At 31.5% G+C, this 13,402-nt stretch overlaps 1 protein-coding gene across 1 annotated transcript in view; it reads left to right on the top strand.

Moving 5' to 3' along the window:
• Nucleotides 1-11,568: 11,568 nt before the first annotated feature.
• Nucleotides 11,569-13,402, top strand: part of LOC129920890 (uncharacterized) — a 40,049-nt gene continuing 38,215 nt past the window's right edge. Inside the window, exon 1 of the mRNA XM_056002386.1 lies at nt 11,569-11,849. Coding sequence (XP_055858361.1) covers nt 11,762-11,849 — 88 coding nt within the window. The 5' untranslated portion in view covers nt 11,569-11,761. The remainder of the gene's footprint in view (nt 11,850-13,402) is intronic.

The raw sequence follows: 13,402 nt of genomic DNA, 5'->3' as shown, positions 1-13,402 counted from the left end.
TGAAATTTATATCATTGGTAATACCTACTCAATATAAGAGTTATTTTGAGATATTGGGCCATCTCGTATTCCATCCAGGAGAGTAGATACAAGAGCTTTCCTGTGTTAAGCTATGATTACACGGTCAACGAAATCGGTCAACGCGTTGACTCTCTGACGTCAAGAAAAAATCCTTAAATTCTCTCTGTCATCTCACCGTCAACGTTCACAGTGTCAAAGCATAAAACATTGACTATCACACGATTGACACTATTGCTTCAATGTTGTCCTAAATTACGTTGACGCGCAGGTGTGTCAACGTGACGTTTACTTAGCAGTGTCAACGCGTTGACTCGCAAAACTTTGTTGATCACACTGTTTGACACAAAGCAAAAATTTAAATTTTCCAAAAATATTTTGTAAATAAAAGCGGAGAAAATGAGATTTGAAAAAAGCTCTCATAGAAAAATTAAACGGAAATATGTTTGACATTGTTGCATTGAAATGTAAATATTTCGAGATATACGCAATGCACTTTTAAGATAAAAGTCTTAAATGAATTCTGATAAGATTGTTGAACGAATACAAATTTAAAATAACTAAATTTGTGTCGAAAAATTAGAAAAAAATATGAAAGGTTTCAACATTTGATTTTTAAAAAATCGAAAAAAAATCAACATGGCCACCTTCAAACGCTTATAGCATAGGAACGCCGCAACCAATGTTCATGGTTATGGTCTTAAAATTTAGCTTAGAATATACAAATGGTTTTTGGTTTTTTTGTCAAAACAAAATTTTTTGTATCCAACATGGATGCCATGGCCATAACAAAAAGTTTTTTTTTGTAAAAAAAAAAAAAACAAAAGGTGAAATGAGAAATCCGCTCCCTGCAAAACGGTACACCATTCAAATAATCGTGCTACAAAAATTTTTCCCAATCCAACTTTCATCATATTTCTATACAAAAAACAATGTCATTCTAAAACGATGACACGGTATTAATTTCTGCCGCGTCAACGCTGGGACAGGGTCATTGCGATGACACCCAGTCCTAAAACCCTGTCAACGTGGTCATCGAAAATAGTCAATGCATTGACCCAAAAATGTGTGTCAACGAGAGTGTCATCGTACCCGTCAACGCAATGACAACAGTTTTCGTTGACGATCACACAACGTGACACTCTTGGGACAGAATGTGACGTCATTTTTACGTCAGAGAGTCAACGCGTTGACCGATTTCGTTGACCGTGTAATCATAGCTTTACACCCGCATTGTTGCATGTCATAGCATAGCTAATGAAACTTTTTTATTAATATGATACATGATTTCGAGGTAATTTTTAACGCCCGATCGAATAAAACCAATACCAATATGCTTGGACCGTCATGTAAAAAGTTATTGCACTCTTTATAAATAGTCATTTACTTAAAGAACAAGAGCCAAAATATTGCCAAGTACTCCTTTAAAATAAGTGGTAGGCTGATGAAATTTTGTATACACAATTATTTTTCATACTTTTACTTTTGCACCTCACTCTTCAAAACATTAATTTGTATGAAAATTAAACACAAAATAAAAGCAAGCAATTTAGGTTTTGCATGAAAATTTAATATTCCATGGTACATAAAATTCATTTTTTGGTTATGTTTGATTCTCATACGATGTTTAAAATATATACGCGGTTCAAAAAAATGTATCATATTAATAAAAAGGTTTCATTAGCTATACTATGATATGCAACAATGCGGGTGCAACACAGGAAAGCTCTTGTATCTACTTTCCTGAATGGAATACAAGGTGGCCAATATCTCAAAATAAATCTTAAATTGAGTACTAAAAATGATATAAATTTCATTCTTTTATCACAAAGTCCACAATGGAGCTCTTTTTTAATGCTAAGCCGCCTCACTATTAATAGTATTTCCAACTTTCTTTTATAAATTAAACTTTGTTATCAATGTAAACAATTTTTTTTCTTGACTTAACACCTTTGGACCAAGTTTATTTTTGAAGATTTAATGGCTCTAAAGTGTAAAGTCAACACAATTTTTTTTTAAGAACGGTCATTTCCTAGTCAACAGCATATGGATATTAAAAAAGATCTTTTAGATGATGTTTCTGCATCTTTACTTTTTCAAAATAATAATATTCAGATTTACAAACAAAAATTGAAACTTGAATTGCATTTTCCTCAAAACTATTTTTTCTGACTTAACACCTTTGTACCCGGCGCCAAAGAACTAATACTATCATATCTTTGTAATTTGGTAGAATAACATTTTTGAAATGCCAAACAAAAACCCAAAAAGTGAAAAAAAAATAATCAGACCTATGATGGTAGCCGATCGGAAAAATATCCGATCGGAGAAAAGTTCCGATCGGAAGATTTTTGTATTCACGGTACCCGAATTTGAGGAGAGAAATTATTCCAATTTTTTTGGTTTTTATATTTTTCGGATAATTTTTCACGTTTAATTTTCTATCGGGAAGAATCGGAAAGAAAAAAAAGCATAAAGCACAACGCGTCTCAAATATTTTGACAGTTCACTGCATAGCATCGCATGTATTTTAAATTTTCAACGCACCTAAGATTTTTTTTCGTACATCTGTCCGATTTTACTGTCGGAAGGGTTAAAATCATATGAAAATTGAAAAATTCGTACAAATCGGATAAAATTTTCTTCCGATCGGCTACCATCATAGGGCTGAATAAATAAATAAAAGAAATGTACCTAAATTTTTGGTCCAGATTTCATATAAATTAATCCCTAACTCCTTAGAAAACCATTAATTTTACTCTCAATTTTATGTGTAACAATTCCTTGTATGATGAGTTCCTCCTATACATTCCCATACTTTTTTTCGATTTTCTTCCTCAATAATAAAGTAGTTCAACTCTATTACTCCAAGAAGAATATATTCCCAATAGCTCAATCAACATTTCAACTGAATGATGATCTAACGTCCTAGGCCGTCAGGTTTACAATTAAAACTAATTAGTTTAATTTTCCTAATTTATTTCTACAAACTGTCATCACTAAGGCAGAACTAAAACTCAATAATTTGCAAAGGGAGTAATCAAAAGTTGAATGATGACACAGTTTTGTACTGTAATGTCCTAAGCTCTTTACAAAAATACACCTTGCTGTAGAAAATAGATGGTTCAAAAGAATACATTTTTGTATTTACCCTTGACATTAATTATGTTAGTTCAGTGAAAATTCACAATTAAAAAAAAAATTTTTTGCTCATTTTATGTTGTCTGTTGGGATTTAATTTTACCTCAGGATCAAAACACTTGAGAGGTAAAAAAAAACCCTCCTGCTTTCCTAAGGCAAATATCAACTGAAGTTTCATAAATGACACAAAACAAAAACTTCACAAAAGCCTATTAAGAAGTCTTAAGAGCACTTTAAAACAATGCAGGAAGCCCGAAACAATGCTAAGGATTTTATTTTACCTACAACTTTCTCCTTCTTAACTCTTTTGTTTCTTCTTTTAATGGAACCGTATAAGAAACATTATTTATAATAAACTGTTGCATTGATCTCTGAGATAAAATATGGTTAACGGAGCATAAAATGCTTGTGCGTTAAGAATGAAAGAATACTTTTCAATTATCCTCAGGCTATGCCAAAAGCTCTGCGAACTGTCTAGCTTTTTGAACTTTCAATATTACCTTTACCACATAGAAGCGGGATTATTTGATTGCTGAAATTTAAAAATGATAGAATCAATGACAAATAAAATAAAATGCACTTTCAAGTCGAATGTACTTGTTGTAATTATGTTGTTAAGTATTTTAAAATTTATACAAATAACATCTTTAATGATTTAATGTTGTGGCTTTTAATGGCATTTAGAAGTCAGTTCAAGCATTTTCTAAAACTAAAAAAAATCAATAAAAAAGTTTTTTTCAATAAAATATTAACCATTTTTGAAAAGTGTTTTGCGAAAAAACCATTTCAGACCTAAAAATCGAACTTCCGGTTTATAAATCGAACTTCCGGTTTATATATAAGAAAAAAGCATTTAAATCCAGCTCGTGTATTTTTACACATTACTTGTTTTAAATTCAAGATCAGTTATAAACACCTTTTAACCTTTCAGAAATAAGTAGGTACATCAGATCAATTCGATTAATTAGTCAGTGATAAAATGTTCAAGTTTTTTTGTAGAAAAAAAAAAAAAAAAATAGTGCGCATACGCCACAGTGACTTATTTTTACATTATAGGACTGAGGTACTAATCGAAAGAAGATGCTTAAAACTAAGTTCACAGCCATTCGAGAATTTGTTTTTTACAATTTTCTTTTTCAAAACTTATATGAGTTATAAATTTAACTAAATTGATATCACAAAGGTTTTCTTGGATTCAGGTACAAATTCAAATTGAATTGAAGTCCAAAAATTACCCGAAATCTACAACGTCATATTTTTGAGATATAGTTAAGAACTTCAAGATTATTTTTTATATTCTCAAATAATTGACGACATAGTTTGTTGTTACTTCGAATTCTACTTAAAAAAATCTTTTTGAAAATTTAAAATCAATTACTTTTAAAATGTTTGTATACCTACATAATGTACTTTTAAATGATCAGTTCAGTTATACTATCAAACGTAAAATGTGAAATTAAAAAAGTTTTATTTCTAAGAATAAGCTGTATTTGAGATTTAATTGAATATTGAAAATTTTGCCATAAAGAAGTAAAACAACAGTAATTTTTTACTATGTATTAAAAAAAGGGATTGGTTGAAGTAATAAGTATGTAATTATTTTTTTGACTGTAAATTATTTGCCACCGGGTACAAAAGTGTTAAGTCATAAATGATAGTTTGCCAGAAAATGCGATTGAAATTGAGTTAATGTATGAAAATCGATGCATTTTTGAGCATTGATCGCATATTTTTATAGGAAAGAGTTGCTCTAAATTTATGTTTTTGATACCAAATAAAAGAGCAAAAAGAGCTTATTCTTATTTTATCAAAACCCGAAAAGTGCAATTTTGTTACTTAACCCCTTTGTACCCTGGGGCAAAGATATTTATATATATGCTTGCATTTTTTCCAAGTTGCTACATACCATGGTATAAAAAGAGAAGGTATGATCATTAGAAAAAACTCAGTATCGAGAACTGTCAAAACTTATGGCTGCTTAAGGTTTTGACAGCCCAGCCCATTGAAATTTTTGTTGTAAACAAATTTGTCTTGGAAATTGTTGTTGCTTTTGACTTTGCCAAATGCCAAACGTCAAAACCTTATTACCCCATTTTGTAAGATGGCGGCTCTAATGATCATACCTTGTCTTTTTATACCATGGCTACATACATAGTTTTAGATGAATAAATTTGACATTTTTATTAATTCTATTCAAAAGGCGTTAACTCCTTGCCACTTTTTATGCCAATATAGTTAAGGCTTAACTCAATATATGGATTTTGACTTTCAAGGTTTTAAAGCTGGCAAAGTTGATACTGAATACTGAAATCAATCAAAAAGAAGTTGAAGCTATAAGAAATATATTTACCTACACTTATCATCATTATTTTCATTTGCATGTATAGGTACATAATGTCTTCATTTAAGACCCAATGACCAATTTAAAAATAGAATATAATAGTACCTTTAAAGTTAAAAACAACATCCAATTATTTATTTCCACTTAATCACGTTCCCACACCAAAGTCGAAATAAACAGAAAAAATAAAACCCAAATAATCTTACCTCAGTATCTATCTTGAAGTGCTTCTTTACAATGTTTGTCACTCCTGAGAATGTTTTTAAAATAACAAAAACAAAGATGAAAATATTGACATCATTATATAGTTTATATAGCCATAAGGCGTGGAAATTTTACTATCATCTCCCGCAATGCGTGGTTTAAAAACAGGTAGCAGTAGGAAGAAAGGGATTATACATAGATTCAAAGATAGTAGGTTTCCCATAAATTTATCAAGGAAATGATAGGAAAGATACAAAAATAAAAATTCCATCTTTGTAGCTATCTTTATGACCTTCGTTGAATCAGTTTTTTTTTGTGATACATTGAAAAGTATAGTTAGATATCCGAGTATAAAAAAGGTGAAAGCAATTTTAAGCTCAATTCAAAATATGCAATACACTAAGTGCTTGTTAAAAACAACTGTGTCAAAGTTTAATTTTGAAACTTTAACAAAGAGGAGTTTTCATTTTCACCATTGTTTTTTTTCTTGTTTTTAGTATGCAGAAATTTTAAGAACAAATTTAAAACACGGTTAGTTTTTATCTAAGTTTATCAAACATTTCATATTTCTTTAAGACCCAGTTTTTAAGAGGGTCATTTCATATTTCTCAATTCAGGGTTACCCTCAAATTAATCCCACAAACCTGCTTTTCAGACAATTTTTGGTCCCTGGGTTAGTTTCCTCGCGTTTAATTCTGCAATAAAAAACTGGCCCTAAGAGTACTGTCTCTTACGAAAAATTGACGAAACTATTTTTGTCATTTTTAAAAATAAATGCATCTCAACTTTCAGCAGAACATTCTGATTCAGAAAAGAATTTTGAAATATTCAGCAAAATGAATACATCTGTAAGTTTCATACTTACATTCACTCATAAAGAAATCCTTTATCATTTATGAACCATAAAAATGACTCTAATTCGTTGCCAAGCTACCCAGGAAAAGGGATTCAAATCGGTTCAGAAATGAATTCATAAATAAAGGTTTTGTTCACTTACATATGTCAACCATTTTATGATTCAATTCTGAAAGAAAATGTTTGCTGAGATGGTTCTTTCATCATAAAATACAAACCAATCAAATATTTTTGTGCTTTTTTTTTCAATTTAAAGTTTTTTCTTCAGGAAAAAAAAAACAATTTCACTAAAAAAAATCCTTTCGTGTCGAAATCAGGGGTCGAATCACGGCACACGTTCGTTAACGTATGGTCGCTACCAGAGGCGGCGCAAGACCAAAATGAGCCGTGTGCGAGGATAAATTTGCGGGGCCCCTAGAAAAATGATTTTGGAGTACCTATATATTTTGAAAAAAGTATCAAATCTTCCGTTCAAGTTCAAAATTGTTATAACAAACTTAAGACAATACATTCAGAGAACAAAATAGTTATTATCGGGATAACTATTAAAATAGTTTAAAAAATTGTTATTTTGACTATTTATATTCTCCAAATTAACTATTAAATAGCCATTTTTTACTATTAAAATATTTGTATGTGACTATTTAAATATTTCAATAATGACTATTTAATAGTCAATAATGACTATAAACATTTCTCAAAAAAAACTATTTAAAATAAATTTGGTATGAAATTTTGCAGAAATTATTAATCTAATAGTACACGTAAAATAGTACCTATATAAAATCAACAGATAAAAAAAAACCGGCCAAATAGTTTGCTTTGAGAATTCAATTTTTTTTTTCAATTTTTGTTTAATGAGGTAAGTACTGTATTATCTTCCCATAAATATGGCAAAATTGTCTTTTTTGAGCTCAATGCAAAGGGTACTTTTGCTAACAAAGTTTTTGATGAAATAATGTCATTTTCAAATCCAGACGTTTTGGAGTCAATCCGCGATTTAAAGTGAATTCTTTAAAATGCGTCTATTTTGTTTAGTGCATTTTTTCATTTTTTGTCCATTTGTGGTAAATTTTGAATAGTATAATTATATTTTTTTGTTTTCATATTTGGTAATTTTTAGTTTCCCGCTATAAATTCAGTTCTCCAGTTTTTTAACAGACACACCGAAATTATGACTTGCAACGGTTCCGACGTTTTGCCCAATTTTTTACAAATCGGAGCCCTAACAAATCTGTCAGTTGTATACGTGCTTGAAGCACGTAAAATGCATTACCTTACCTTACCAACGTTGGAAAAGAACGTTTGTCAAAATACTTTTTCCCTCAAAAATTAATACTTTTTATACAAAAAATGCAGCCTCGGAGCATAATACCAACTATATGACTGCCATTGACTATCATGAGATTCACCATAATATACTTATTAAATAACCGTGAACTTCCTTATTTTATGTTTAACCGTAACAGATTATTCTCATCAGTTAGAAAAATGTTCATTTTGTCAAAATACTTTTTCCGACTATTGTATTTGTTAAAATTTATCAGTAGGAAGAAAGAAATAAAGCCGGGATTTGTTTCTTTCTTTGAACTATTGTTTTTAAAATCACTTGTATTTCTATTATAAAAACGGTTGTGATTTCTTTCTTCGGCCTAACCGAAGCGATGGCTTACGTATAGAGACGACATTTGCATCAAAATGTAATTTTAGGAATATTAAGGACTTATTGCTTCTTTTAATTGGTGATTCATTTTGGCTTTCGACTTGAAGAAGAAGACTCCGGAAAAATCAAGGGGCTTTCTCTGCCTTGCTAAATACAGGAAGATATGTAACTAACAAAGTTGTGGGACTATATTTTTCGTTTTCCGACCTATTGTTTGTGTTTATCTATGGTCTAGTTGGAAGTTTTTCAATTCAGTTATATTGACTAATGGTAATTGTTTCTGTTGATGTTTGCTTTCCTCTCTTAGATACATACTTATCAATAACTTAATATTATTTTTTAATAACTGATAAATACATAAATTATATTCACTTTTTTGTTTGAGAAAAATTTTTGATTTAAAACGGGAAAAGTGTGGCAAAATGTGTTCAAATACGGAAACAGCGAAAATTCCACTGAATAAAATGGTCCTTTTTAATCATTTTTTAGAAGATCAAAAAATTGGTGGCAGAAAACAGAAATGTTCTAAGCCCTTAACAAAGTGTTTAAAAGTGTGAAAAATCTGCTATATCTTATAAATTGCGAGCTTAAGCGAACAAAAAAATTTTTTTAGAGGAAATTAAGTTTACCTATTTCAAAGCTTTATACAAAAAATTATTTCGTACAATTTTAAGTAACTATACCTACAAAATTGAAAATTAGCCTTTTTTCTCACTGAGATTTTGTAGTAAGAAATGTATGCATTTCATTAAGTTTTAAATTAAATTGGGAATATTAAAAGCAAACATTTTAAATAATCCATGTTGTTTGGTAAACTAATTATGTGCTTCACTTGAGAAAAAAAAGTTAAACAATAATCTTTAATTGTTTAATTTTCTTTTTCTAGCGAAAAAACAAATATTTTTCTTTTCTTCCTTTTGCAAAAAGTGGCCAATGTAGTTAAGACCATGCTTCGACTCATCTCAATGCAATTATGGAAATCGAGTGGAAACAAGTCAAATTGAATTATTTTTTGTTTGATCATATGAATAAAGAAAAGAGACATGTTTTTTTTTCGGATGTTATTATTTCCAAAGGCCGAGACATTTTCATATGGCGCCCGCGGGGCCCCTCCAAGCGCGGGGCCGTGTGCGGGGGCACACTCCGCACACCCCTTCCGCCGCCTCTGGTCGCTACTTTTTCTACTGGATAAATAAAGACAGCAATATTCAAAACGATAACGTATAATCGTAATCGAGTCCCGTGATAATTCGACCCCAGTTTTAAAATAGTTAAGTAATCATGTGGTGAGGTGCGTTTAACACTCCTTTTCTTAATGCGGCTTTTTTATTCGCCCTACATATTTTTCTTTTTTTTATTTTAAAAATGTAAGTTAAGGTTGTTGCATTGAACGCGTTAAATTCAGATTTTTTTTAAGCTTGCCTTAGTCATTCAATAGAGCCTACTTGAAATTTTATTTGTTTTCAACACATCTTATTTATTTTTTGGGCATCTGGAAGAAATGATCCTATAATATTGTTTGTCAGTTATATAAATGTGTATGATTTTCTATACAAACTATTTCTAATTTATTGGCAATTCAGGGAGACATTTAAGTCATATATGTTATTTGTGTGACGAAGTCAACAATATTTCCCATAACATCCTCAAGTGGTTCCGCTTTTCTTATCTTCTCTGCTACTGAGCAAAGGTTACATCTGACACTTTTTTAAGGAGGCCTCTCGGGAACTGTTTTTAAAACCGGTGCAAATCTCCCTATAATACGAAAGCAGTTTTTCTTACTGTGGTTTTGTGATACAAGCTTTGAACAGTTGGTCATTAAGCTCTAACTCTACCAATATCTTCCCCTAGTTCGATGAGCTTGTCGTTACTTCGACTCCACCTTTGGTGCGGTTGTAATAAAGTACTATTACAGGCTGGCGCTTATGTCCATGAACATTTCAGACAGGTTAGAGGAACCGGTGCGGTGGTCTCGTAGCCATTGAAGGCGTGAAGAAACAACTCTATACCAGGGGGAGAGGAGAAGAGCTCTCCTAGAATAAATGATTATGCTGTCACTCCATCCTCGATAGACTTACTATGTATTCCACAATATCAGCCTTTTTGATTTTTTGGTGGAGTAGCGCCTGCCTCCAGAGGATCATTCGAATACTTATCAAGAAAAACTCAGATGGCTCAAGTCTTTTCAAACTTCAAAATTGGTCTAAGTTTAAAACAAACTGGTATTTAACGAACATCCCAAAAAGACAGTACAGTGCATTTTTTGGGACAGATAAGATCCATCCAACTATCCAAATTCGGTTTATAAAAAGCTTAAAAATTAATCACTGATTTCAATAATCGATAATGGTTAAATATGAATACAAGACGACCTATACAAGAAACTCTAACTTTGAGGGCAAGTACGTGCGACACATTCGTTTCTTTAATTTGTTTTCTTTTTGTTGACCTTTTGATACCACTGTTCCACGCACTTTATCTCTTAGTACGAATCATCGAAATATTCACAATAAACCATAAAAGCTATACCCTCCCCATTTTAGAAATCAACGTATACGTTGGGTTATTCTTTATCACGTTATCCTGGTAGCAACACAAAGTGTGGGATGTGGGTGGCATTCAAACTGGTGGTGATGTCTAAGTGGATTGGTTGTTGTTGCTTCCTTCGTCTGTTTTTTTTTTTTTTTGGGGATTTCATACACCGAGCAACTAAGCTCAGACCATAGTTATTGTCAACGGTTGTCTCATCATCAGCGGCAGTACAAACGTAACTTTTCATCCGACGGCGGCGTGTCGGGTCAGATACGAAAATAATCATCGTTGTCGGGCGCACTGTGACTGTGACTACACAGATCTCGTGACAGAAAAGTATTTTTCATATTCATTTCGGTCGTAGCTTTCTATACACTTTCAGGAAGATTTTTTCGTCATTTGTATCTCGTTCGTCATAGCTGTCGTATCGCAGTGTCGTCACTGTTATAGTGAATGCCACCGGTATTAGTGGTAGTAACTATCTCTTTTCCTATAGCCAAAGCCAAAGGACTAGAGGATGTATTTTTCTTCTTCAACAACTGCGACTGGCTCGCCATAAAGTGAATTTCCATTGCGTTAAAACAGTTCGTGTCCGACATTTAAACGCTACGGGTTGTCGGAAATACTAGGTATATCTACGCTTCCTTGAATAGCAAGTAAAGAAAAAAAAAACTACCGGCCGGCAACATTCTACCTTCCGGTTGTGGTTAAATATTTTTAGGAGTGCAAATAGATAAAAGCTTGATTAATTGATTAAATTGGTTAATAGTTGTTATAACGGCTTTCCAGTGAACCAAAAAATTTAAAATATTGTTCTAATAATTTAATTAACAAAAAGAAATAAAGAACGTGATTTAAAAAAGTATCTTTTGTTGTTTAAATCTATTAACCTATAGTTGATTGGTATCATGTCAGTGTGGCAGTAACCTTCCACTGGTGTCAAAATATACCCAAATCAGTGGACAAATTGAGGAGTAAATTTTTCGTATACTATTGGATTAAACATCATGCACTTTTCATTTGGATTAAAAATGGGGATTGCTGTTACGGCAATCATCATCATCACCATCATCAACAAAATCAACACCTGTGCTGGTAAGTTCAATGCAGTTCAATGCATTCGGTCAAATATTTTTTTGGATATCTGTTGCCCCTGGTATTGAAATAAATAAAATAAGAAAAAAAAAAACACACATAACCCTCATCAATTTTGAAAAGTGGATAGTGGTTGAGTGAGTGGGTGATGTTTGGGTGGACGCAGCCATCACAGGATAGTGGTTTGTTGAACACACCCAGTGCATAAACGGTTTCGGTGGGGGTAACGAACTTGATCAAGCTTAATTAAGTAAGAATGTTTATTCTTCATTGGAATTATGTATGAAGGATAGCAGGTATGAATAAAGGTGGTTGATGGAAGCTAATGATGATGGGCAGTTTCACAAACCCTAACCAAGGTGGGCCGACAGCTAGAATGAGTTGATGAAAAATTGGTAGCTGTTTTTCGTATGATTTCTATTCTAACCCTTCAGTTGTAAGGGTTTCATTTTTGGTGGTTGTGTTGAGTTAATATTTGAACAATAGAGTTGAAAAGGCAAAACATATTTATTTATGTTTGTGGTGCATTCAATATTTTGTTCATTTTATTGGAATATTAAATGCGTATCCTAATGGTATTAGATATTGGTTTGAGAAGCACAAATATTCAATTCCTTTTCAATTGGCCTAACCCATACTCGATACACAAATTGAAAGGTTGCTTAAAGTAGCTTAAGGTTGATTTTTCCCTGCCCAGTTTATTATTAAACTGTAGATCTTAATGAATTAAAAGGGAACAAAAAAAATCGGTAAATAAGTAGGTACCGATTATTACAAATCGGTTTTCACGTCAAACTTTGGGTTGCAGCATTCGATCTTAAATTGTTTTTTGCAAAATTATTTTTTTAGTTTAATTAAGTACACACAAAATAATAAACTCTGAAATTCTAAGTAGATACTTCAACAAAATTTCCCAATAAATATATTTGTATATTTAAATATTTGTTAAACATATTAATAAAGTTTTTAAACAAATTCTAATTAGAGGAGTTAACAGTAAAACGTACCTAACTACATCTTTGCCAGTTTTAGACCCATTTTACACGAAGCCGCGAACCGTCAAAACGGCCCGGTTATACCTTTGCTGGAAAATATTCTTCACTTGAACAAATTGAAAACGAATGTAAAAGAAACTGGCAAAATAGGACGACTAAATTTTATATGATTTCTGGCTTATAAATATAAAAAAAAACTTTAAGCGCACACAATTTTTAAAACATGTTTAATTTGTACTGTGGCTTGATATCATTCTGCCACTCAACATTTTCAGCAGAAGTCAGAACTGACCTAGCACGTCACCTGTTTTAGATATTCCCGTTGAAAAATATCAAAAACCCATTTTTTGCTATTTTCGAAGAACTATTTTGGCATAATGTAATCTTTTTCAGTTAAAATTGTTACGGTTTACGAAAGAACTTATATTTTTCTTCAATATCTCTTTTCTTCTCCGAAATATCTTAATTTAAGTAAGTTTATCAAGTTTGGCATATCTTACCATAAAGAAACTGATCTCTAAAAATTAATATATCTTTCTCCCTAGAACAAAAGTATAC

This window comes from Episyrphus balteatus, chromosome 1 (assembly GCF_945859705.1).
Source record: "Episyrphus balteatus chromosome 1, idEpiBalt1.1, whole genome shotgun sequence".
In the NCBI taxonomy this organism is placed as follows: domain Eukaryota; kingdom Metazoa; phylum Arthropoda; class Insecta; order Diptera; family Syrphidae; genus Episyrphus; species Episyrphus balteatus.
Note: the sequence above shows the minus strand (reverse complement) of the source record. Positions and strands in the feature narration are given on the sequence as shown.